The 26,997-nt window shown below is 45.6% G+C and overlaps 1 protein-coding gene across 5 annotated transcripts in view; it reads left to right on the forward strand.

The window, feature by feature from the left end:
* LOC146796131 (GTPase IMAP family member 7-like) overlaps positions 1-26,997 on the forward strand; it is a 261,041-nt gene that overhangs the window by 218,193 nt on the left and 15,851 nt on the right. For 3 of the 5 annotated variants that reach the window (XM_085628510.1, XM_085628511.1, XM_085628509.1), the window contains exon 3: positions 15,121-15,178. The exons of the other annotated variants lie outside the window; for them this stretch is intronic. In XM_085628510.1, coding sequence (XP_085484636.1) covers positions 15,121-15,178 — 58 coding nt within the window. The remainder of the gene's footprint in view (positions 1-15,120; positions 15,179-26,997) is intronic. 5 annotated transcript variants of the gene reach the window in all.

Consider the following 26,997-nt stretch of genomic DNA (forward strand, 5'->3'; position numbering starts at 1 on the left):
ACTTTGTTTTAGACTGAACAAGAAGATAGGAACAGCAGATGCTGTAAAATTGTGGGAATGATGCTCATAGTTATAACCCAATTATTATTAGTTAGTCTGTCAGTGTGTTTACTGATTCCAGTGATAAATGCCTTAAAAAATATGTACAATAATGCTGACATTGAAACTAATTATGAGAAATGTAAACAAATGATACCAATACATGAAATGCATTTAACTAATGGTATAAAAATAATGTATATAGTAAAGTGTTTAAGGAGTAAAAAAATGTTCTGATGGTTAATCATTGCTATTTGTATACCTATCTCTCACTTCAGCTTGGCTGGGATCGATTTGAGCACAGCTGGAGATATCGTATTTACTTTCTTCAAAGGTCTTTATATTTGTCTTTAATCAAGCGGGATTTCTTTCTCTATATCTGACTGATTTTAAAACAACGCTAGACAATTTGTTCATTGATGAGAATGATAAAAGGATTAAACACTGTGAGTATTTGAGGGTGATTGCACAAAATAGAGTACTAATTTGAATGGAGACTATTTATGTCTGTTGAGTAGTGAGGAGTGTAATTTTATTGGAGAATATAATGAAAGAGGAGTGAAAATAGTGATACATTTAAGGGAGCAAAAGATTGCTTTGGAAGAAATAATAGAGGGAGAAGAATTTAGTTTTTTTAGGTTTACTTCTAAATTGAAAATTGAACAGGAAAGAAGAGGTGAAAACTGTACGGTAAGGCAACATTCTAGAGAGAAAATGAGAGAAGAATTTGTGGTAGAAAGTGTGTTTGTGATAAGTTGTTTGAAATTAGTGGAGATTTGTTTGATGAAGGAGAATCTATCATGAGTGGCATATATTATGTTTGGCGAAGGAATGCCTAATTTAACCTGCCATTATATTGGGTTGGTTTATTTTACCTGGCTTTTGTTTTTCTTAGAATTTATCATGTACCTGAACTTAATGAAGAAAATAATATAAAGACAGTAAGATGAAATTTTGGGCAAGTTGTTTTAGATATTTTAGGAGCAATTATACCATCAATGAATATGGCCTTGACTGGTGTGAAAATCAGATGACTACCCATTGTAGTTGATAGACTTTCTTTAGGTACAGCAGGTTATTTTAGATTAGTTAATGCAGAACTGGCAGCAATGAGAGCAATGGTTATGCAGAACTGCCTTATAGTAACCATTCTTTTGGTGAAATAAGGCGGAGTTTGCAAAGTAATTAAGGCAAGAAGGTGTTGTATCTATATTCCAGATGATATTGAATCCATTGATTCTTATATTGCTAACAACAAATTTGACTCATGAGATCAAAATATAGTTGGAACCAGGACTATGGGAAAGTGTAGGATCGTGGACAAGAGAAAAAGGTAGGAGCATTAATAAGGCACGTGAATGGTTAGGAAATATTGGTGGTGGTGTACTTCAATCAATTCTAACACCTGTTATAATTGTGATGCTTTGTGCAATTTCCTTATTATTTTTACTAACATTGCCTTAGTGTATGGTTACCAGATGTAAAAACAGAACTAGAAGCTGTAATAATTCAAGAAAAATGAATAGTTCAATGGATGTGGAACTGGAGGATTACAAGGATTGATTGTATCAACAATTAAAATAATTGGAGGAAAATGTTTGATTATGACAGAAGATAAAAGTTTTGATTAGTCAGTGTACTAATTGTTGGATAATAAAGTTATTAATGGGTATGGTGATTATTAAAAAATAATCAAAGATGGCTGGTTGTTAAAGATTTTTATGATGTGCAATCTTAGGTGATGAATTTATTGTGCAATTAGTCATTTTTAATGATGCATATGACCATAACCAATTACATAATGATGTAGCAATTGAGACAATTGAGGTGTCCTATATAGAATTGTTATAAAGACGAAGTATAGTGATATCACATTTTAATGGGGGACACCATTTAATTCGAATGAGTGCAGTTTCTGATGTTTTGCTCAGCTTGCTCCTGCTCATTACCCTTCCCAATCAGCTATCCCCTGCAAGTGTTCTCTCCCCACTGTTTCCACAGAGCACAGAAGCACAATGACTTAACCCCTTCGCTGCTGCGGACATTCCGCTGCAGCGCTGGGGGGGGCAGGGGGGCAGCGCGGCGGGCCTGTGCTCATGACGGAGCCGCTCCGTCATGAGCCACAGTTGAGCTGTGCTCATGACGGAACGGTTCCGTCATGACTCCGCCCATTTGCGTTGTCGCCCCGCACAGGCGGGGAAACAGCGCCGCGCAGGCGGAGCGGCCGCCGACAGGATTGTCATGACGGAACCGTTCCGTCATGAGCACACGGCAACCGTGGCTCATGACGGAACGGTTCCGTCATGAGCAGGGAAGGGGTTAAATGGATCGCAGAGTTAGAAAGCATAAATTGTGAATAGACCTTTCTATTGCATTCTTAAAGTATCATTCTGAAGGAATTCCGCTGGAAGTTCCTGTCAAGGCGAGCAAAAGAATATGATGCTATGGGCTGTTGTTAATAAATGTTGCCGTATCTCACTGAATCCTATGCTCTATCATTGTACATGACTACTCTCAATCTCATCACCTCTATTCACATTCATAATACCTGAACTTTCATCACACTCCCTACTACTCTCTTGAGAAAATATCTTACACTGGTTTATCTTAATGTGCTTATGTTGTCATCACACCAATCATCATCATTCTATAGTGCCTCACCACATCCAAACACTCATCACTCTCCTGTCACTCACACTGTGTCAACATGACAAACTTTCAACATATACCCTTTCCCACTGTCTTCTTTCCTGCAGTTATCAATTTTCTCTCCTGAGGTTTCTTGTCTCCGATCTCCTGGGGGTTTCACTCTCTTTCTTGAAATTCTCTTCATCACTCTTTCCGGCAGTCCTCTCTCTTTCTCTTTTTTGGCTCCTTTTTTCTCCTTCTTTCTTAGACTCTTATCCCTCACTTGTTCTCTTCTGCACATTGTGCTTTATTCTCCCTCCTTTTTTGCAGTTCATCTAATATTCTCTTACATTCCTATCCTTTCAATCTTTATTTCAGCCTTTTCTGCCCTTTCCCTTTTTTAAATTGATCTCCATTCATCTCATCTCTTTCACCCTTTTAACACTCCTCGCCCTTCTTCATTTTGCACTCACCATTCCTTTTATGTATATTCTCCACCCCTCCCATCGGCCACTTAGAACCAGCCCACATCCACAGCTCCTTACTAGATGATGACACCACCCTGCTAGACAACAATGCAAGAAACATCAATTAAAACTAAACAAGTTCACTTCTCTTTCTGCCTGTATCACACACACCCTAGCATTCCAGACCTGATCATTACCTCCTACATTGAACAGTGTACCATAGATCTTTTGTCAAAGGGTAAGACCGCACTACACAACTCAGCAATGCAACCTACATGATACAGTAACTTACAAACAAATTTTTACCCCCTTCTACCCATATTTTAGCCCCTGTGCCACATCTGGTCAATTTACAGCCAGTGGTGTAGTTAAACCATGTAACGCCCGTGGCGGTCCCTGTGTTTGCCACCTGGTGTGGCATGTAAGAGTGCTAGTGATTACCAGAACGGGCACAGCCGCTGGAAAGAGGGGGTGCTGGTGAGTCCGCGGTGGCCGAAGATAAGAGCTGAACTGGGAAGGCTGCAGCTCCCAAAACTTGTGCCGTCCAGGGCAGATCGCACCCCCCTTTGCTATGCCACTGTATGCACCACACTGTAATAGTTCCAGGAACAGCAGAACACCATTAAATCTCAATACATACACATAGCCCTGCTTGCTGCCTATGCTTGTCTCCCTGTATTCCCTATATTTTATCACATAAGTGAATAACCCCACAATGGCCTATAATAATAATACAGCCAGATAATTTCACATTATTAAAGACTACACCATAAATTAGCGCTCATCTTTACAGCTTGTCACATTGGATATTATTGAACTGGCTCACTCAGCACCAACCAGTGTAACATTGCATCCCAGCATCCAGCTTCAGGTTACTCTATTATATTCATTAGGTGGTCATAAAAATCATAATCCTCTCCTTTGTAGTAAGCGTAGTCCCTCTGCACTAATTGGCCCAACACCTCGGACTCCAACTTCATGTATTACCTCATTAGAAGGACCTTCTAACCATACTCTCAGTAACACCAACTGCAAGAGACTACTGGGGAAAATAATTGTAATTCTATGTATGCCCCCAAAATACAATTCAATCACACTGCCAATTCACATAGCCAAGCATTTATCACACTCACTCCTTAACTTCAAGTAACATACTACACTTTAATAGAGACACCAAATTTTAACAACCATTTTGCACAAACCTCACTGTCACTAAATATAAATATTTACTTTGTCAAAGCTTGCCATTGTTTTGATTTGAAGCATTGCAGTAAAAAAATGCATACAAAATACATTGAGAACCCTATTGGATGCCTATCTACTATATTGAGTTTGATAGTCCGATTTATTCAGCGTATATGTTAAAGAGATTATTCATGTACCTGGTGTTCAATGTCATGTAGGTGAGACGCACCAATGAAGAAAGTGGGTGATGGTCTTCTAACCAAAAAGCACTACCACTTAGCTTTTTTTTTTTACAAATTAAACACTTTCCTCAAGACACCCACCATTGCTTCTGATGACTTGGAATTATTAAGTTGTGAGCCAATGTTGAAATCTATTTTCAATTTACTAATAAACATTACTTACAAAAAACAAAATAGTGGATGCATCCAAACCATCTGTGTTTAAATGAGGATGACACTGAGTTTTAGGTATAAAGTGCAGACCACTTGAGGAAAAGAGCGGTATGGTTAAATAAACTAAAGCCTCATTTACTAAGTGATTTATCAGTCGCAAGCCCTGCCATTCTCTAAATCACAGAAGTTGCGTTTACTACGTGGCTTTGCACTCAAACTAAACTAATTTTGCGATTCAGTAAATTTTTCTCGGATCGTAAAATGGGTATAGAATTGCATAATGAATTCTAATTTATGAGGGGCGTGTTGTAAGGGTAACTTCCAAATGCGAATTGATATACGATGTATATCCATGGTTTGTGATCTCAGTGTTGGTTGCAAACCAATGAAAAATTACCAACTTCTCAGAGGTAACCTGCTGTACCCCTTCTTCTTTGTGGATGATAAAAAAAAGTTGGGGGTTATACGCAATAGGCCATGGGGTCACTGCCAACTCTCAAACAATCTTTAAAAAAAACATTTTATTTAACGCAGTACTGTTTCTTTCAGGAAAATGTGCAGCATTTAAAAAAAATTACTTTATTAAAATGCGAACACAGACACAGTGGTCTGCCGACACCCGCAAGTCACTATCCCTCTGGCATCCAATTAGAGTAAGTCATAATTTGCATCCAACCTCATTAATATTCATAACATATGTTCGATTATGGCCCACTCCGAATAGTAAATAGGTACATTTGCAAAATCTCATCGATTTGCAAAAAAGTATTCCGCAATTTATAACCACTTTTTGCAAATCCCATGTTAGTACATCTGACCTCTAGTTTTACCATGGGCAATAAAATAGCACTAAAGCAAAGGTTAAAAACTATGGGCCTGATTCACAAAGGTAAACTGAGACAAAAGTATAACTTTACGATTTTCGATATTCACAAAGTGCATTTACGAGTAGCAAAGTTAAACTTTTGTCTCAGTTAACTTCTGTGAATCAGGCTCATTGAGTTTTATCTAGAATGGTGACAGAATATCTTTAATCAGCCAAATCAACTCAGCTGTGCCATTGACTGACTACTATCTTACACCAATGGGACGAATTAGACCTAGTGTTGAGGAAAGCATAAGTCCACTACTGCGAGAACAGTAGTCAGTACAACACTAAATTATTTCGAAGCGCTCCATTGGCATAGCCCCAAAACTATATTGGGAAATTGCAAGTGCTCTAAAATATGGCAGGCAGGGCAGTATTCCGCTACTAAATAATTCCCCCTCAACTTTGCGAATGATGTAGTGCATGCAGGAAACAATTTAATTTACATTTGTGACTTGGAGACACAAAGCAGAACATAGAACGACACCCCGGTTTAAAATCCTGAGATTGGGGAAGGAGTTTTTAGACTGAAATAAACACTCTTTGCACACTCTCCCAAAACGACCCTGTCCTAGGTTCACTGTGGGTGGCACAGGCGCTTCTGTGACGCGGTAAACGTTTGCGCTGTATCCGCATCCTTTTTAATGGTGATAGACAAGGCAAGCGCTATCTAGCACGCGCCGCCAATATGGTGGTCGCGCCAGACCCCGTCAGTGAACCGGAAGCACTTTTAGTGCTTCCGGTTCACACGAAACACCAGACTTTTGGGGGAGACTGGTTTAGACCAGCCTCCCACCTGGTGGTCTCACTGCCCCCTCTTAAAAGGGGGTGGTGGGCGCAGGAACAATCTCTTGTTCCTCGCGCTCCCCACCAGGACGCACCTGGGCCAGCTGCGGCCCGTAACCTGTTTTTTCCCACCCACCATTCCCTAGGGCAGGCAGTTTGAATGTGCATTACAGTAATAAGTGTTGTGCTTAAATTTGTTGTTACAGGTATCTGTGATATGTTCAAAATTAATTGTGATGTGTTTAGCAATTTTGTAATAAAAGTGTGTGTTGTATGATGATTTTTTGTTACAGATGAATTTAGTGGAATACTTTTGTTAATATGTAATGCAATGTCAGTTCAATATCGTAGTAATAAGTGAAGTGTATAAGACTATGTTACAAGTAATTTTGTCGTATTTTAGTAGTGTGTCCCTGGTCAGCGGTAAGGTCATGATTGGTAAGCATAGTCTTCGGCCCTTAGCGGCCAGCACCATGTAACTCCAGGGGCAGTGACAGCCGGTCAGTAGGCTGTCAGGGTGCGGGGGCCATGGGAGTCACTCTTCCCAGTAGGCCAGTGGCCACCCTCTCACGCGCATCAGTGTGCAAGTATGCAGAATTGCAGCCCCCGTTATGGAGTTTAAGGCTTAGGGCATGGGGGGCCCGGGGGAAAGTAACCGTCCGATAAGCTGTACCCCCTACACAAGCTTACTCTGGTGGAGTAGTATTTATAGTTCTACCGGGATCTGGGGCTGCCAGTGCCCCCGTTATGGAGTTTAAGGCTTAGGGCGTAGGGGGGGCCCGGCGGAAAGTATCCGTCCGATAAGCTGTACCCCCTAAGCAAGCCTACTCCGGTAGAGTAGCATTTGTAGTTTACCAGGATCTGATCTGGGGCTGCCAGTCATTGACCTTGCCGTAGGCTATAGAGGGGACACGCAGAAAGTAAAGTGTATACATTTGTAGAGTACGTTAGGCGTGGCATTTGTATTAGAGCATGTTAAGGTTAGACAATTGACATGTGTCTACCAATGTATTTGGACTTTCTGCGTAAAGTGTACATAATAAAAATTAATAATCAATGTTTTTAATATGTAATAAATACGGCCGGGGGGGTCACTCCCCCTATTCCAAAACAGTGTGGTTTGAAATGCTTGCCCTGGGGGGGGTGTACCCATCCATCCAAGGGCGGAGTTGGGGTTTTTCTTCTTTAAAAGGGGTCGTAGGCAAGTACCCGACCATATTAACATGACGCAATGGTTTGGATCCCTTTGCGCTAAGCAACTGCTTGTGCAAGACTTTAGTAAATAACCCCCAAAGTCTGTGCCCGTACTCCCTCCCATGCAGGAAAGCATTATAAACACACCTGTTTTAAAAAGATTAGTCAACCTGACTTCCGCACTGACACCTCTGTGTTCGGATGTCTGAGGTGATCAAATGTTGCATGGACAATTGCGTCATAGAGGATCTACACATACGGTTAACTAGAATGCGCACTGTCCTTGTAGTGGAACATATTAGAAAGATGCCATTCACGTGCGAGCAGGCAATATCTGTTAACCGGTTACAAGGCTACCACAAAACACCTTTGAATATCAACAGCACTTTCACTTTTCGTTAAATGTTAGGATATGCTTAGCAGTCCCTTCAGCTGCGCTGCCGCCATTCCTTAACATTAAAATACTCTAGGGCTTATTTATAAGCCCCTTGATCTGCCCATACGTCACTTTTTCCCATGTTAAAAGTCACACAATGGTGGCGCAAGGGGCTTGCAAATCAATCTCTCTCTGTTCATTGATTCGTAGGCCATAACAAAATCAGAAGTCCTCAAAATAAGATTGAAAACACTGAGGGGCATATGTACAAGCCCCTATCACCATGGGAACGTCACTTTTTGTGAAATTGCCGTGGCGATAGGGGCCTTATCTTATGCACAAGGCAGCGTCAAGCCACTTAACGTGGCTTAACGCTGCCTTGTACATAAGGCTCCCTTTCACGCTTTGTTTAGCGTGAAAGGGGCTTGAAGTGGGCGTTGAGGTGGGCGTTCCACCGCAACATCCATTGTTTTTTTTTTTTGTTTTTTTTTTTAAACCGTTTATTGCAATCTCAAGAATATACAAGTATGGGCCTACAACCTTCCGGCCGGCTGCTAGAATGGCAGGAGCATATGACATACGTTCAAGAAACACTTGGCGTTGCAGAGAAGCAAAATCAGGAGGTATCAACGTCGTGGGCCACATCGCTCTGACCCCACAATACGGTTTCATTTTATTCAAACAACACGAAAAAACCACACCCGCAAGGCAACCCGCAATCGAAAGTAACAGCACATGCTCCCCGAATGGGGGACCCCCGCCATCCACAGGAGTCTAAAGAGGGGAAGGGGAACAGATCGAGGACTGGGGGAACTCTGTGCCCGGGGCTAGGGAAAGGAGTCAACTAAGGGGACGGGGCTGGTGAGGCAGCAGGCAGCAGTGGTGGCGCGCAGATACCCCCGCGGTAGGCGTTCCAGGGGCCCCATACTTTCACCCATGCCCCAGGCTTACCCCTCGCCACATACACCACCTTTTCTCGGAACATGCACCAATCCATGTGTTCTTTCCAGGCCGGCACCGCCGGGGGCCTCTGGGATCCCCACAATTGAGCAATGTCACGCTTAGCTATCATATATCCCAGAGTCACCCATCGCGTCTGCGGAACCGAGTAGTCAGTTGGTTCCCACACATTCAGCAGGCATCTCCTCGCTTCAGGCAGCAGCGCGACATGCGTAACCACTCGCAGGACCTCATGCACACCACGCCAGAATCGCTCCACCTTCGGGCATTCCCACAAAATATGCAAAAAAGTCGCCAAAGCACCACACCCACGCTTACACAACCCATCCTCAGCATAGCCCATACGCAGAAGTCTTGGCCCCGTCATGTAAACCCGGTGGAGTACCTTAAGCTGGACGAAGCGAAGGCGAGCCGGTATGGCCACCTCCTTCGGAGAGGCCACCGCGGAAATCCAGTCCTCGTCGTCCAACTCCAGCCCATCGGCAACCCAAGCCTCGCGGAGGCCAGCCAGCAAGCCCGAGCGGTCATTAATCAATTTTTTGTAAATAAGGGAGATCGTGCTGTCCGGAACATGACCATCCAGCACTCTATCCTCCAGGGGGGAAGACTCCGGGATGGAGGCGACGTCTGAGAAGACGGAGCCCAGTGCGTGACGGACCTGCAAGTACCGAAAGTATTCACTGCCCTGCAGCTGAAACTCCGTCTGCAGCGTCTCGAATGTTTTAAAGCCCCCCCTCGTCCAGAGATCCCCCACTTTACTGATGCCTATCGTGTCCCACTTCTCGAAGCCCTTCGAGGTCCACAGGGAGCCCAACCGCTCAGACGCGTACAACGGTGATGCCCGGGTCAAACGGTCCTTCCACCCCATAGCTGCATTAGCCGCGTGCCATACTCGCACCATGACACGCGTAGGTCCCGTCAGGCGGGGGTCGGGCGCGCCAGAGTAGAGCGCTCGATTATAGTTGCCACCAGGCAGGAGCATCTTGTCCATTTCAAATGCCGGGTTTAAGGCGGGCCCGTAAAGGCCATGATTAATTGCAGCTAGCTGGGAGGCCCAGTAATACCGTTTAATATCCGGGAGGGCAATCCCCCCGTCATACCATGGGAGCGTCAACTTCGCCAGGGCAATACGCGGCCTCCCGTCCCAGAACAGGCAGCGCTGTAGACTCTCCACCTCACGAAAGTAGCGCGCCGGGACTAAATCCATAGTGTTCTGGAGAGCGTACAGGAAGCGTGGCAACGACACCATCTTAAACAATGCCGCCCGGCCGAGCGGCGAAAGCGGCAGGCGCCGCCAGCGCGCGACGTCCTCCTTCAAGCGCTGGAGGGGGGGAAGCAAATTCCGCTCGTAGCGGGCCTCCGGGTCCAGAGTAATATAAACACCCAGGTACCGAAACCCCTGAGAGGCAATCTGGATCGGGCAGCCCCGCGGGAGGACGGGAGCCTCCCCGGAAAGCACATACACACATGATTTAGCCCAGTTGATGACAAGGCCTGAGTTGCGGCCGAATGAGCGCAAAACATCAACCAGGACAATCAGTGATTTACGCGGGGAGGCTAGGTACAAAAGGATATCGTCGGCGTATAGGGACACGCGGTCCTCATACTCGGGGGACCAACGGAGACCACGGATGGAAGGGTGCCACCGCAGCCACTCCGCCAGGGGTTCCAAGGCCAGCGCGAACAGGAGCGGCGACAAGGGGCAGCCCTGTCGCGTGCCCCGTCCCAGCTCGAATGGGACCGATACTCTTCCATTCACCACCACCTGCGCCAAAGGGCCCGAATACAACAATTTGACCCAGCTGATGAACCCCGGGCCAAATCCAAACTTCGCCAGCATCGCCCAGATGTATGGCCACTCGAGCGTGTCAAACGCCATGGTGGCGTCTAAGGACGCCAATATGGCCGGCTCCCGCACAAACGGGACACGCGCGAGCACCCCGTGCAAGCGCCGCAGATTGAGGGCCGTGTTGCGATGGGGAATAAAGCCGGACTGGTCTTGGTGGACCAGATCGCCCACCACACCGACCAGCCGGTTGGCTAGCACCTTGGCGAGGATTTTGGGCTCCGCATTCAAGAGCGAGATAGGCCGATAGGATGTAACCCGGTCTCGGGGTCTCCCTTCCTTGTGAATCACCACGATTGTAGCCAGACGCTGGTCCGGCGGGAGGGAGCCCAGCGAGTGGGCCGCCAGGAACATCGCGCGGAGGTGGGGTGCCAGTACATCCGGTCGCAGCTTATACAACTCGATAGGAATGCCGTTTGGGCCCATGGCCTTGCCGGATGCGACCGAGCGTATGGCGAGGGCAATTTCGTCGGAGGTAGGAGCGGCATCTAACGACACCCTGTCCTCCACCGAAAGGGACGGCAGCGCGATATCCCTAAGCAGGGCATGGGAATCCTCCTCCGAGCAAGGAGAAACCGGGGAATACACCTCGCGGAAATAATCCGCGAAACAAGAGACAATGTCTTCCGGCTCGGTGACACGCACACCATCCATTCTCTCAATCAGCGGGACCACACGACTCGCTCTCTCCTTTTTATCCAACCATGCAAGCAGTTTACCAGCCTTATCACCCACATCATACAGTCGCCCCTGTTGCTCTCTACAGAGGCCCCTGGCCGCCTCCGTGACGAGGGCCCTGTAGGCCGCCTGCTTAAGTTGTAGGACGTGTAGTGCAGCATCCGTCACCCCACCCTCTAGAGCACCCTCCAATTCAGCGATTTCGGCCTCCACCCGGGTCACCTCCTCCTGCTCGCGCCTCCGGGCATGGGAGATAAAGGAGAGGGCTTCCCCTCTAAGAACTGTCTTGAAGGCTTCCCACAGGGAGATAGCCGAAGGGACGGACCCCACATTCTCATCGAAATACCGCTGCAAGGATTTAATCAAATCAGCGCGAATGGTGGGGTCGCGCAGGTACCAGGCATCGATTGGAGCCACCCTGCCCTCCCCCCTCGGGAAGACATCAACGTGCAACAGGAGCGGGGAATGATCTGAAATACCCCGCGCCAAATGGCGCACCTCTCCTACCCTCCCAACATAGGCCGCAGGGACAAGGACATAATCAAGCCGTGAGAGGCTACCATGGGCACCCGAGTGGAAAGTGTACTGCAGCTGCGTGGGATGTTTTAATCGCCAGCAGTCCACCAATCCCAGTGTATCTAAGAAGCCGGACAGCCATGCCTGCGCCCGGGGGAGGTCCCTAGGGGGGTGACGATCCACGGTCCCAGAAACCACCGCATTGAAGTCCCCCCCAACCACCAGAAGCCCCCCCGGAAGGTCAAGGAGGAGGCGCCCTAGGTCTGCAAAAGTGGTAGACTGTAACCCTGGTGGGACGTATACTGATACAAAGACCACTACTTTGCCCTCCATTCTCCCCACTAAGACAGTGTAGCGTCCCCTCTCATCATGGCGCACCTCGTCTATTTCCAACGGGAGCGAGTTCTTCACCATGATGCCCACCCCCCGTGAGCCCGACGTGAAGCCCGAGTGGGCCACCAAGCGATAGCCACGCCGATTCATGGCACAAAAGGAATTACCAATAAGGTGTGTCTCCTGCAGAAAGACCACATCTGGCGAAAGTCGTTTCAAATACTGCAGGACCACACCTCGCTTGATCCTATCCCCCAGTCCATTAACGTTCCAGGACAATAAAGTCAGGTCCCTACCCCCCATCACCTACAGAAGCCATCATTCGTCCCCCCGAGAGCACCTTAAAAACACCAATACAATAAAGGGTTTGCCTTGCGGTAAAAACGAACAACACCCCACCCCAACCCACCCATCCCAACAGAACTCCCCCCTCCCTGCACCCCTGCATGAGCCCAAACAGCCCCCCAAAGTGCAGTGTGCCTGTCGCCCCATGAATGATTAAACTAACTAGTCCCCCAGAGGAGGAGGGAAAGCCCCCAAGAGACCCGGTACCACCTCCACAGGAGGGGAACTTGACGAACAGTCAAAAGTGACGATAATGTTGTCCAGAGTGAGGCCTGCTATTAGTCCCTCAGTCCTGATCCGGCGAGCCCTCCCCTCCAACCGCGCCCCCCCCCACCCCCCCCGGCCCCGATCCCCGGGCAAGGAGTCCAACCAGTCCCCGGCCGCTTCGGGACGATCAAAAAAGTGCGTGCGGCCATCCACCTCCACCCGCAACTTAGCTGGAAAAAGCATCGCATACTTGAGGTTCAGGTCCCGTAGACGACGTTTGACTCCGATAAAGCTCAGTCTCTGCTTCTGGACCGCTGGGGTGAAATCAGGATAGAAGTTTACGTCCATATTGTCAAGTCTGACCGGTCCTTGTTGCCTAGAAGTCTGCAGGATAGCGTCTCTGTCCCGAAAGTTGAAAATCCGGGCAATGAGAGGCCTCGGAGGGGCTCCGGCCTTAGGTCTTCCTCCAGGAACCCTGTGGGCACGTTCCACCGCAAAGAATTTACTCAGCCCCCGGGGCTGGAGATGGGTGAGAATCAGGTCCTCCACAAACAGGTCCGCCGCCGCCTCCTCACGTCCCTCCGGCACCCCTACAATGCGGACATTATTCCTCTGGGCCCGACCCTCGGAATCCTCCAGTCGACGATCCATCAGGGCGCTCGCCTGGCCAAGCCGGCGCACCTCCTTTTGGAGGGCCGCCACGTCCGCTGTGAGGCCCGAGGTGGTGTGGGCCAAAGAATCGACCCGGTCATTGGTCTTGGATAAATCGGCCCTCACCAGGCCAACATCCACGTGGACCGAGTCAATCTTCTGCGCCAGTGTGTCAAAGCGCTGGTCCACCGAGGCCTTCATCTCGGCGATAGCGCCCATGACATCTCGCAGGGTCAGATCCGCGTGCAGAGCAGGAGCATCAGTCGGGCCCTCAGGGGACCTACGCGGCACCTCGGGAGATCCCTTCTGGAGGGTGTAGCGGTCCATGTTGTTGGACTGTTGGGCTGCGCCACGGCGGGTCGATTTCACCTTTGCCCGGTCGCCATCTTGTTTTGTGGACATGGTTTCAGTCCCCAAGTCGTGCCAATCACCTCGGAAAAGGCCGACAAACCAGTTCACGGGCTCCGGGGGGGGGCAACCACCGGTCCGCAGGACGGATCACAGCCGGCGGGCCAGCAGGGCACCCCAACGAGGCCACACCACCGCACAACGCCCCGCAACCCAACCTCGCCTACGCAGCAAGGAGGGTGCAAAAGCGAAAGTGAAAGTGCGGGGTACACGAGTCGCCCAGCCCTGCCCGCCGCTGTTGATCACTTTGTCTCCGGGTCGCCCCGCAACTCCAATCCGGGGGGCCGGCGTGGAGAAGGCCGCAAACCTCAATCGGTGCTCCCGCCGGTGTCCGAGGTCCAATTTGGAAGCGGAAAACGGGTGACACCTCAGCTCGGGCTCACCAACACAGTCCCCTCATCTAGGACAGGATATTTTCAGGATTTATGTAGGAGGGCACGGAGGTCCTCGGGAGCCTCGCACCTACGCGGCCATCTTGGTTGCGCGCTAGGCTCCTCCTACACATCCATTGTTTTTGATGCTACCCCCTGTGTACAATGGTGGCGTACATAGGAGGCAGCGACAAAATTAAGACCAGGAAAATCCTGGTCTTAAGTTGGCGAAACGAGGAGAAATGCATTATTTCTCCTCCTTTATGCTTTTTCCAAGTGTGTGCACACATGGAAAAAACAAAATACCATGGTTTGTTTATGTACAGGAAGGTGTTCCTTCCTGTACATAAACAAACCTTTTAAAAAAATCGCATTTTGTAACTTTCATGTGTGCTGCATGAAGCAGCACACATGAACGTTAGAAAAAGGCATTTTAGGATTGTTTATTTGCAGGAAGGGACACCTTCCTACACATAACTAATCCTCCCCTGCACACAGACACCCTTGCCCTCTGGTGCAAGGGGGCCTGCGTTGGCGCTAAGTTGTTAAACTTAGTGCCACCGCAGGGGGAAACGCAAGGCTGCACCACATTCTTGAAAATATGGTGCAGCCTTGCGTTTCCGAAGTGGCGGAGGGTGTCGTTAAGCCCAGGAGGCTAACGACACGCTCTGTCACTTCATTGTACATATCCCCCTGAATATGTTAATTTAAAATCATTAGTAATCAGATGCATGTTACATATCTAATTCAGCCTTCGAATCATTAAAATGCACGGTGCATCACTACCGTATTATGCTACATTTAAAACAATATTCCTATTATTTCTTTCATACGTTAAGAGCACATATGTTCTTTCCGTTTTTACAGCATGCCAATGTCCCCGACAACTCAAGCGAAGATAATGTTTATGAAGAAATTGCAACTGGTAAGAGAATAATACTTGTAAAGCTAAATTGTGTTATACTGGCTTATGCTGTCTGATGCTTTCGGCCTTAGATGTGGTGCATAGAGACATTCTCTGAGCACCTAACCTTTATCCGGGTGGTCATGCTTTTATGACAGTTGTGTGGTTGGTGGCTAACAGATCATCCACCATTCAGTACTTTGTGTAGTCGCTTTGACTTGATGGTATAGCTGTGTGTGGCCTATCGTACAAATTCTCAAAACTATACATAGAGTCGGTTTTGGCTCCACCTAAGGGAGCATAACTTTCTCACCTCAAGCTATTGGCTATTTCATGTATCATTTTGACTTGAAGGAAGTGCTTCAATTGAATCATGCATATTACAGGATGTACTTTACTTCTGAAAATACACTAAACCATCATGCTGTTTGTCATATTCAATTCTGTATCTGTATTCTGCATTCTGTAAATAAAAAATCCTGTTTTGCTGTTTCTTCCACTATCACCAAATCCAATAGACCAGCCTTTTTATTTTAGTTTACCCCCTTAGCTGCTAGGCCCTTTTCCCCACCTGTGCTAAGCCTTTTTTTGACTATTAGGGGTGGTTTGCACTTAGGTCCCTGTAACCTTTTGTCCACATAAGGTATTCATGCCAAATGTGTGCCCTTTTCTTTCAACATCTTGAGGATTCTACAGGGACCCATGGTTTGTGGATTTCCCTGGAGGAGACTGAGAAATTGGCCAAAATACAGCTAATTTTGGTTTGTTTGGGAAAAATTGTAAAAAAAAGTGCTGCAGAAGAAAGCATCTGTTTTATGCCCTGCAAAAGGTATCAACAAAGGGTTTGTGGTGTTAAAATCACCATCATCCCAGATTTCCAGAACAGGCAGACTTTTGTCAGAAAACCAACATTTTCTACACAGCTTTGGTATTTTACTGGGTCATGGCCTATTTTTTCCTATATATTTTGCTTTCAACCTTCTTCCAGTTAGTGGTAGAAATGGTTGTGAAAGCAATAATGGATCCCATAGAACTATACATTTCTGAAAAGAAGATAACATTCCTAATTCAGCAAGGGGTCATTTATGTGGATCCTTCAAGGATTTTCTATAGAAACTAACAATTGAAATAAAATAAATATTGAAATTGAGTTGTAAAAAACAGTCAATTGTGCCAGAGTTTTCAGCTGTAACTTCCACTAGGTATGGCAGATGTTTTTAAAGCAATATACCATTAAATCCGCTGGACCCTTCTGGTTGCGGGGATATATATCACTTGTAAGTTCACCAAGAACCTGAGGTACCCAGAGGTAATAACTGACGTGCATCTTGCATTGGTTTTTCATAGTGTACCGGGTACATGGCAATTTATTTGGGAAAATATAAAGAGTGAAAAATAGGTACCAAGGAAACCTATATATTTCCAAACTGAAAACAAAATATAGAGTTTAGAAGCAATGATTATTTGCACATCCCTGAAATTGTGGGTACCTATGCAAGCTTGTGAATTATATGGCATTTTTGAAAATGACTTATTTTTCACACATTGTCTTATGTTTGGAAGGCAGAATCGCAAGGAAAGTCAATTGGTAATAACACGTTTTCTACTATTATGTGGTCCCCTAAGTCTTCTGATAAAAAAGGTACCTCACTTGTGTGGGTAGTCCAAGTACCTGTGACAGGAAACGGGCCAACAAGCAACGTGGACACACAACATTTTTACAGTGAAAACTGACCCGTTTTTTGCAATGGGCCTAGCTTTGGGTTTTGGACCCTAGCTCAGCCGGCACCTAGCGAAACCCAGCAAGCCTATACATTTTTGAAAACTAGACACCCAGGGAAATCTAGGAAGGGGTGAGTTGTTTGCCTCACACCTGGTTCTGTTACCCAGAATCTTTTGCAAACCTCAAACCTTGTCAAAAAAACAAATGTTCCTCACTTTTCTGTGATGGAAAGATTTGGAACCTGTGGGGAGACATAAATTTCCAACTACCCAGCATTCCCCAAAGTCTCCCAATAAAAATGGTACCTCAATTGTGTGTGTAGGCCTAGTATCTGCAACAGGAAACGATCCAAAACACAACGTGGACACATCACATTTTTCCAGTGAAAACTGACCCTTTTATCGCAAAGTACCTAGCTGTGAATTTTGGACCTGAGGAAATATAGCAAACCTATACATTTTTGATAAATAGTCAACCAGGGAAATTTGGTATGGGTTGACTGAAGTGTCTCTCACCAGGTTCTGTTACTCAGAATCCCTTGCAAACCTCAAACTATGTAAAACAAAACTCATTTTCCTCACATTTTCTTTGACAGAAAGTTCTGGAATCTGCAAGGAGCCACACACTTTCAGTCGACCAGCATTCTCAAAGTCTCCTGATAAAAATGGACCCTCACTTGTTTGGGTAGGCCTAGTCCCCGTGACAAGAAATGGCTCAAAACGCAATGTGGACACGTCACATTTTTAAAGGAAAAACTGACCCTTTTTTCGCAATGTGCCTAGCTGTGGATTTTGGACCCTAGCTCTGCTAGCACCTAAGAAAACCTAGAAAACCTATACATTTTTCAAAACTATACATCCAGGGTAATCCAGGATGGGATGACTTGTCTGGAACTTACAAGGTTCTGTTACCCAGAATCCCTGGCAAACCTAAAACTTTGTAAAAAATAAAACATTTTCCTGATATTTCTCTGATGGAAAGTTCTGGAATCTACATTGATTCACAAACTTCCCCACACCGAGCATTCCCCAATATCTTCTGATAAAAATGGTAGCTCACTTGGGTAAGTAGGCCTAGTGACCGCGGCAGGAAGCAGCTCAAAACGCAACATAGACACTTCACATTTTTCCACAGAAAACAGACCCTTTTTTTGCAATGTGACTAGCTGTGGATTTGAGACCCAAGCTCAGCCAGCATCTAGGGAAATGTAGCAAACCTGTACATTTTTTAGAACTAGAAACCCAGGGTAATCCTGGATAGGGTGACTAGTGTGGCTCTCACCAGGTTCTGTTACCCAGAATCCCTTTCAAAGCCCAAACTTCATAAAAATAAACAATTTTTTCCTCACTCTCTGTGATGGATAGTCCTGGAATCTGCAGGGAGCCACAAACGTCCACCCGTCAGCATTGCCCAAAGACTCCCAATAAAAATGGCACCACACTTGTGTTGGTAGGCCTAGTGCCCGTGACAGAATATAGCCTAAAAGTGTACTGTGGAGACATCAAAATTAACGATTACAAAAAGACCTTGTTTTGCTTGGGAGTCACCTGCGTGTTTGATCCCAGGCTGGGCGGCCATCTAGGGAAAGCTACTAATCGCAGCTATTTCTGAAAAACAGACACTTGGAAGAGTCCAGGGAGGTGTGGCTTGCGTGGATCCACCGTTTCCTACCCAGAATCCCCTTCAAACCTCAAATTAAACTGGAAAAATGAAATTTTCTCACATTTCTGTGTGGGAAAGATGTGGCATCACTGGGCTGACACTAATTTCCTACCATTCAGCATTTCCCCAGGTTTCCTGATAAAAATGGTACCTCACTTGTGTGGGTGCGCCAAGTACCGTGACAGTCAAGGGCCCAAAACTTATTGTGGAGACTTAAAAATTATTGATCACAAAACAACCTGGTTTTGCAAGGGGGGCACCTGCGTTTTTAGTTCCAGTCTCGTTGGGAAATTTGTAACCCTGGGCGTAGTTCGTGAAGTAGCACTTCGCGAAGCTACGCAAAGTGCACTTTGCACTACGCGAGCTACGCGTAGCACTTTGTGAACTGCGTAGTACCCTGTTCGCAGTGTACAAGATGTCGTTTTCAATGATTGCACAGTGCGGACAAGCAACCGGCACTGTGCAATCATTGAAAACAGCATCTTGCACAGTGCGAGCTGTAGTTTTCTGCTGCTCAAATGGATTTTTACTCAAGCAGCAGCTTTCTCAACGCGGACTGGTAGTTTCTCGCGAGCAAAAGCGACCACTCGCAATGAGAAACATGACCTCCTCGCGTTGAGAATCTCGCCAAGAACTTTATTTTCCACGCTTGCGATCGCCAACTTGATGTTGCTGATCGCGAACGAGGAAAAAGTCTCGCTGGGATGTCATTTTGCTTGCTCGTGGTCGCCAACTTGATGTTGAGGACCGCAAGCAAGCAAAAAATGACCGCTGCACTACGCAACACTACGCTACGCGTGTTTGCACTGTGCTACGTGCAATTCGCGTAGTGCGAAATAGCGCAAACTTCGCAAACTACGCGAGCGTAGCGTTGTGCTTTGCCCAGGCTTAGAAATTTGTGTCAGCCTGGTGATCCCACAACTTTCCCACATAGAAATGTGAGAAAAAGTTGATTTTTTCAGCTGAATTTGAGATTTGCAGGGGATTTTGGGAATGAAAATGTTGGAAGATCCACGCAAGACACACCTCTTGGACCCCCCCAGGTGTCTACTTTTCAGAAATGCCTGGGTTTGGTAGGCTAGATGGCCGTGGAGCCCGGGACCAAAAATCCAGATGCCCACCTTGCAAAATCAGTTCGCTTTGAGATATCTCCACAATTAGTTTTGGGACCTTCCCTGACATGGGTTTTATCAAGGGACCTGGGGGAATGCTGAGTGGTAGGAAATTTGTGCCAACCTGGTAATCCCACAACTCTCCTACACTGAAAATATGAGAAAAATTTGATTTATTTCAGCTAAATTTGAGGTTTTCAAGGGATTCTGGGTAGGAAAACATAGGGGGATCTATGCACTTCACACCTACCTGGACTTCCCAATCTGTCTAGTTTCCATAAATCTCTGCGTGTGGTAGATATCATGAAAAGGCCGTTGAGTCCAGGACCAAAAACGCAGGTGCCCACCTTGCACAACCAAGTCGCTTTGAGATCGAAAATGTTGATGTCTCCGCAATATGTTTTGGGCCCTTCACTGCCATGGGTACCTGGCCCACCAACACAAGTGAGGTACCATTTTTATCGAGAGACCTGAGGGAGTGCTGGGTGGTAGGAAATTTGTGTAATCCGGTGATTTCACAACTTTTCCCATACAGAAATGTGAGACTAATTTGAATTTTGAGCTAAATTTGAGGTTTGCAATGGATTCTGGGTAAGAAAACATTAGGGTCTCCATTCAAGTCACACCTCCCTGGACTCCCCCATGTGTCTAGTTTTCAGAAATATATTGGTTTGGCCATCGAGCCTGGGACCAAAAAACAGGAGCCCCTTTTTTAAACAAGGTTGTGTTGTGCTAGATAGGGGGCACCTGCTTTTTAGGTACCAGGTTTAGCAGTCATTTAGCGAAACCTACCAATCCCAGACATTTCTAAAAACTAGACACCCAGGTGAGCCCAAGGAGGTGTGGCTTGCATGGATCCCCCAATGTTTTCTTATCCAGAATCCCATGGAAACCTCAAATTTAGATAAAAATATTTATTTTCACATATGTGTCTGTGATTACCGTGTGGGCACAAATTGCCTACCACCCAGTGTTCCCCTCAGTCTCCTGAGTAGAATGATACCTCACTTGTGTGGGTGGGCCAAGGGCCTGCCAATTGGATGGGGCCATAAACATAGTCATTGAGGGGATAGCACAGCAAGCTCTAAGCGCTATTTTTTATATGCGTTTTTAGGATGACTCTGGATAAGACACCCACACAAGTGAGGTACCATTTTTATTGGAAAACCTCGTGGAACTTTGTGTGGTAGGACATTTGTGCCGGGTCTGTGATTTTTTTCAGCAAAATGTGAGGTTTGCAATGGATTCTGGGTATAGCAACATAGGGGAATCCATACAAGTCATACCTCCCTGGACTCACACAGGTGTCTAGTTTTCAGAAATGTCTGAGGTTGGTAGGTTTCACGAGATGGCCGTCGAGCCGGGGACTAAAATTGCAGGTGCCCACCTTGAAAAACTAGTTCATTTTGCTACAATTTTGATGTCTCCACAATACATTTTGGGCCTTTCCCTGCTGCGGGTACTTGGCCCACCCGCAAAAGTGAGGTACCATTTTTATCTGGAGACCTGAGGGAATGCTGGATGGTAGTAAATGTGTCCCAACCCAGTGATCCCACAACTTTCCCACACAGAAATATGAGAAAAAATAGATTTGTTTTAGCTAAATCTCAGGTTTGTAAGGGATTTTGGGTAGGAAAACCTTGGGGGGGATCTACGCAAGTCACACCTCCTTGAACTCCCCCAGGTGTCTAGTTTTCAGAAAGGTTTGAGTTTGATAGGTTTCACTAGATGGCCATCAAGCCCGGGACCAAAAACGCAGGTGCCCTGCTTGCAAAATCAGTTTGTTTTGTAATACATCATTCAGAAATGTCTGGGTTTGGTAGGCTTCACTAGGTGGGCGTCGAGCCTGGGACCTAAAACGCATGTGCCCACCTTGCAAAACCAGGTTGCTTTGAGATAGATACTTTTGATGTCCCCACAATAAGTTTTTAGAACCTCCCTGCCACAGGTACTTGGCCCACCCACACAAGTGAGGTACCATTTCTATCAGGAGAACTGGGGGAATGCAGGGTGGTATGAAATTTGTGCCAATCTGGTGATCCCACAGCTTTCCCACACAGAAATATCAGAAAAAATAGATTTTTTTCTGCAAAATCTGAGGTTTCCAAGGGATTCTGGGTTGGAAAATGTTTAGGGATGTACGCAAGTCACACCTCCCGGGACTCCCTCAGGTGTCTAGTTTCCAGAAATGTATGGGTTTGGTAGGTTTAGCGAGAAGGCCATCAAGTCCGGGACCAAAAACGCAGGTGATCACCTAGAAAAACCAGGTCGTTTATTTGATAGATAATTTTGATGTCTCCAAAACTCATTTTGGGCCCTTTCCTTCTGCAGGTACTTGGCCCAAGCACACAAGTGAGGTACCATTTTTATCGGGAGACTTAGGGGAATGTTGGGTGGTAGGAAATGTGTGCCAACCCAGTGATATCAGAAAAATTTTATATTTTTCAGCTAAATTTGAGGTTTGCAAGCAATGTATGAAAAATTAGATTTTTGTCAGCTAAATTTGAGGTTTGCAAATGGATTCTGGGTAAGAAACCAGTGGGGGATCCACACAAGTCACTCGTCCCTGGACTCCTCCAGGTGTCTAGTTTTCAGAAATGTCTAGGTTTGATAGGTTTCACTGGATGGCCGTCGAGCCCGGGACCAAAAACAGGTGCCACTTTTTTTAAGCAAGGTCGTTTTGTGATAGATAGGGGCACCTGTGTTTTAGGTACCAGGTTCGGCAGCCATCTAGGGAAACCTAAGAAGCCCAGACATTTCTAAAATCTAGACACCCAGGGGGGTCCAGGGAGGTGTGACTTGCGTGGATCCCCTAAGGTTTTCCTATAAAGAATCCACTGCAAACCTCAAATTTAGTTAAAAACGCATTTCCTCTCATTTCTGTCTTGGATTACCGTGCAGGCTCACATTACCTACCACCTAGCGTTCCCCTTAGTCAGTCTCCCGAGTAAAATGTTACCTCACTTGTGTGGGTGGGCCAAGGGCCTGCGACTGTGATGGGGGCATAAACATAGGGATTGAGGGGATTGCACTTGCGTTTTTAGGCTGACACTGCATAAGACACCCACACAAGTAAGGTATCATTTTTATTGGGAGACGAAGAGAAACTCTGGGTGGTAGGACATTTGTGCCGGTGCAGTGATCCCAGGCAGAAATATAGGGATAATGTGATTATTTTCAGCTAATTCTGGGGTTTGCGGAGGATTCTTTGTAGGAAAACATTGGGGAATCAACACAAGACATAGCTCCCTGGACACCTCAGGGTGTCTAGCTTTCAGAAATATCTGGGTTTGGAAATTTTCCCTAGATGCCCACCGAGCCTGGGACCAACAACGCAGGTGACTACCTCGCAAAACCAAGCCTTTTTGTGATTGTTAATTTTGAAGTCTCCACAGTACGTTATGGGCCATTTCCTGTCACGGGCTTGAGGTCTAACCACACAAGTGAGGTACCATTTTAATTGGAATACTTGGAGAAATGCTGGATGGGGCGAAGTTTGTCTTCTGTATATAGAACTTCTCTTTTGGTGATATCGTCATGGCTGTCTAAGCTAGTCATCAGTCAGCATAAGTGAAACTGGACCTCCAGTTTATTGTTTAGGGGCCCTCATCATAATCACGGAGTACTTGCTAGAAGGCCATTCTGGGACAGATGTATTTGATGTACAATCCCGCACATGGGGTTCACTAATCCTGACTGATGACTGGCTTGGACAGCCATTATGGTTTCACCATTAATACATGGAGAGGAGCTGGAATGTACATGTCCTTTGTGACGGAATTATCACAGAAAGAGAAGTTCTATATGCAGAAGATTGAGCCTTGAAGAAGCCGCGGGACAGTGTACCCAACTAGTGATGAAACACATGTTGGCTAAGGAATTAGAACAAAAAAGAAAAAGAAAAGTAAAATAAGATATTAAGATTGTCGACACTGGCATATAATTATGTGTGGATTGTAATTTTGCGTGTGCCGGGGTTGTGTATTTATAACCTATGGAAATAGGAAAGGTGAGGGCATCTTTAACTCGGGAGGAAAGAGAATCAAGAAGTAAAACGGGTCTGTGTTTATACTGTGGAAAGAAGGGGCACTTCATATGAGATAGTTTAATGAAACCGAGAAACCTACGTATTGGGAATGGACAGGCAATGGCTGTTGCTTTTAATAAACCAGCGGAAAACTGATCGGCTCGAGAACAGGTGAAGGGATACCCTTGAGAAATTAAGCTTTCCTTCTCTAAATAGCACAGGTATGCCTAGTTATGAAAACCTCTATATCGCCCTCGGAATATGCATTCAGTATGAATGGCAGTCAGTACAAGCAATGATAGACTCAGGAGCCACTGTGTGTTTTCATGGGTCAGACAGAAGCTCAGAGAATGGGGGTGACATTACTGGAAAAGAAAAGGCCTGACGAGGTATATGTTGGAATTCAAAATTAGTAGAGGGGCGGGGTCCTACTCACCAAAGGTACAGGACACCAAATAAGACACTTCTGTCAAAAACAAGATCCCTTTAGGCTCCTATTTATGGCATACGGATACTCCCAGTTTTCATGCATACACCATTCAAATCATCAGCAATCGTAAGAAACCCAAAAAAAATAATATAAAACAATATTTTAATGATAGTGTTGTATATAGATTGTTCTGATATAAAACTCATAAGAATGTATACACAATAAATTCATAAAAACACATCCAAAACATACATCAAATGTTCAAAATGGATCACAATTATCTTTAAAAAACACACTCTGAAAGACTGTGATGACTATTGGAAAAAGAAGACCCAATATTATTTCATTGGCACACCAAGTCTTACAACCAAATAATTCGAGGTCAACCCAATTTCATATTGTCCTTATTCTTTATGACCCCAGGTGATGCTTGGGTGCTCAAGTAACACACAGCGACACGTTTCGTTGGTACAATACGATACGCCACCTTCTTCAAGCTTAACATTATGAATCAGTGTTTCCCAATATAAATCTAAAAACAATAATATATAAAGATACTATTAAAATACAGAAATCAATTTAAAACTTGTGCTATAATACATTTGATTATTATAATAATACATTAAGCCACTGCTAATTTACATATATATATACACAAAAAACAATTAATTGTCCATCCATATATTCAATCAATTTATATTACCATTTTGGTTTCATGCTTGATGACTCAACAGCTATCATACACCATGTACCAAAGATCTTATATCATGCATCCGCACACACAAATACACTTTCTACAAATACCCACCAGTTGCAAAACACTCCAGCAACCAATAAGAGTACTAATTCTTCCTCTGGTGCAGTTATAATTCACCTCCAGATCACACAATACATAACAAGGGAGATATGACATATGTGTTCTCCCTATAGAGAGTAACGACAAACATACAAACATTATACTGTATTCTGATAATCATTATTATTGCTTTTGCTTTTATTGCCACTCTGAAAAAAACACAATACCTTGATTCGTTCTTTCCTTTAATTTATTCTTTCCTTTAATTTATAAACGGGCAAACTAGACACGATGTTGCATCAACCTTCGCTATTTTCCTATAATCACCGGAGATAACATCCAAATAAAAAAGTTTTTTTCAATAATTTCTTATTATAATTGTTGTCATCAACCCGTCCCCACAATGCTCATCACTAGGCCTGGGCGAAAATGTTGTTCCGTTCGTGGAAATTGCGATAATTTGACATTTTTGCGTTCCACTGAGAGCGCGAAAATGTCAAAATTTCCGCTTTCCGCAGCTTGGCGATAACTTGTTTCTTGCCCGCGCTGTAAAATAATACATTCTCGCGCGCGATCACCTTACCTGAATCCCTGCGTTCGCCGACAAGTTTTCTTGATCCGGTCGCGTTCTCCATGAGACGTTGGATTGTTTTTAGCCATTTGCGCTGTCTTGCGACAGTTCGCGCCCGCAGTGACGTCATGCGTCGCGCGATCACGTCTTTCTTCTCGCGATCATGCACCGCGAGACAACTCAAAACAAGATGGCCGCGCCCGCGAGCAACCACATGGGTAAGTTGGCGACCCGCAACCATGCAGAAAATCTCGCGAACATGCAGGAAAAAAAATTCTGCATCTTCGCGATATTTCCGCTTGTTTGCGATAATTTTAAACATTTTCGCGATAATTTGTGAAAGTGGATTACGCAAATTCCGCCCACCCCTACTCATCATATTGTATCCAAAGCGGCTATCTACCTTCTTAGGACTTCATCTACATTCTGCCCCTGGAGCTGTGGCGAAAAATCTTCTATTTGCTTAGACCGCCTCCTGATGGGTTAAGGAGATAACTCCTGCGATATACCCAACAGCCTAAATGTGAAAAACATATAATGACCATCGTAATTTAAATAAAACCATCATAGACAAACAATCCTATCTCATCATGTAAGAGATAGACAATATGTATCGTTATAGGCTCAACCCTCCCTCATTAAAAGGAGAGGACACAAGAACATATACACAATATAACTACGTGAAATTACGAAGGGCGCCAGCATTAACCAACCCTTAATTGTAAGTCCGTAAAACGAACATTACACTCGTTCTAGTCCCCATTTTCAAGGCTCAAAATTTGTTTGATAGCAGGAATAAATAACGGCAACAGAGTTTGTAATTTGCCTCATATCCATTATAATGGAAGCAATAAAGATTGGTTTCAAAGCACCCAACATGCAGTGCCCTCCCCATTGCTATGAGGCCCCAATAAAAGCGTTAACCGAAAAGTGCATACTAGGACTCACAAGGACATAAAAAGTCTCCAAGCCTTCTCCAAACGTCTCCGCTATTGACCGATAGTTATCGGCAAGCCGAATGCCCCGCCCGTAAATCATCATGCTCCGAATCTTCTCAGTCTCCTGGATCTGGCTATGATCCTCCTGCCCCTGGTCCTCCTACTCCTTGCCCTTGCTGTCCTTCACCAACTTGCCACGGTCCTCCAGTTACTCATTCTCCAGGCCATCCTGTTCCTAGCCTTGTGGCCTTGGTCTCATGACAGTGGTCATCCTGATCCTGATTCATCTGTTTCTCCTCACACTAGTCCTGGTGCTCAATGACTTGATCTTCCTTGTCACATTGGATGTTTATTGTCTAGTCCTCTTAGAGCATATCCTTCTGTCTTTGATTCTGTGTGTCCCAGCTCTTACCTCTCTGATTCCTCTGGTCATTGTCATCCTGTTCTTGTTTTGCCATATCACTTCTCTTTCTCATGATTCTGTGCCCGTTTGGCCCTGATTCTCCAGTCCTGTTCTGTATAGTTTGCTTGGGCCTACTTCTCATGGTCACCATAAACCTTGTCTTTTGAACATCCTGGCC

Source organism: Triturus cristatus, chromosome 10, assembly GCF_964204655.1.
Source record: "Triturus cristatus chromosome 10, aTriCri1.1, whole genome shotgun sequence".
NCBI classification, from domain to species: Eukaryota; Metazoa; Chordata; class Amphibia; order Caudata; family Salamandridae; genus Triturus; species Triturus cristatus.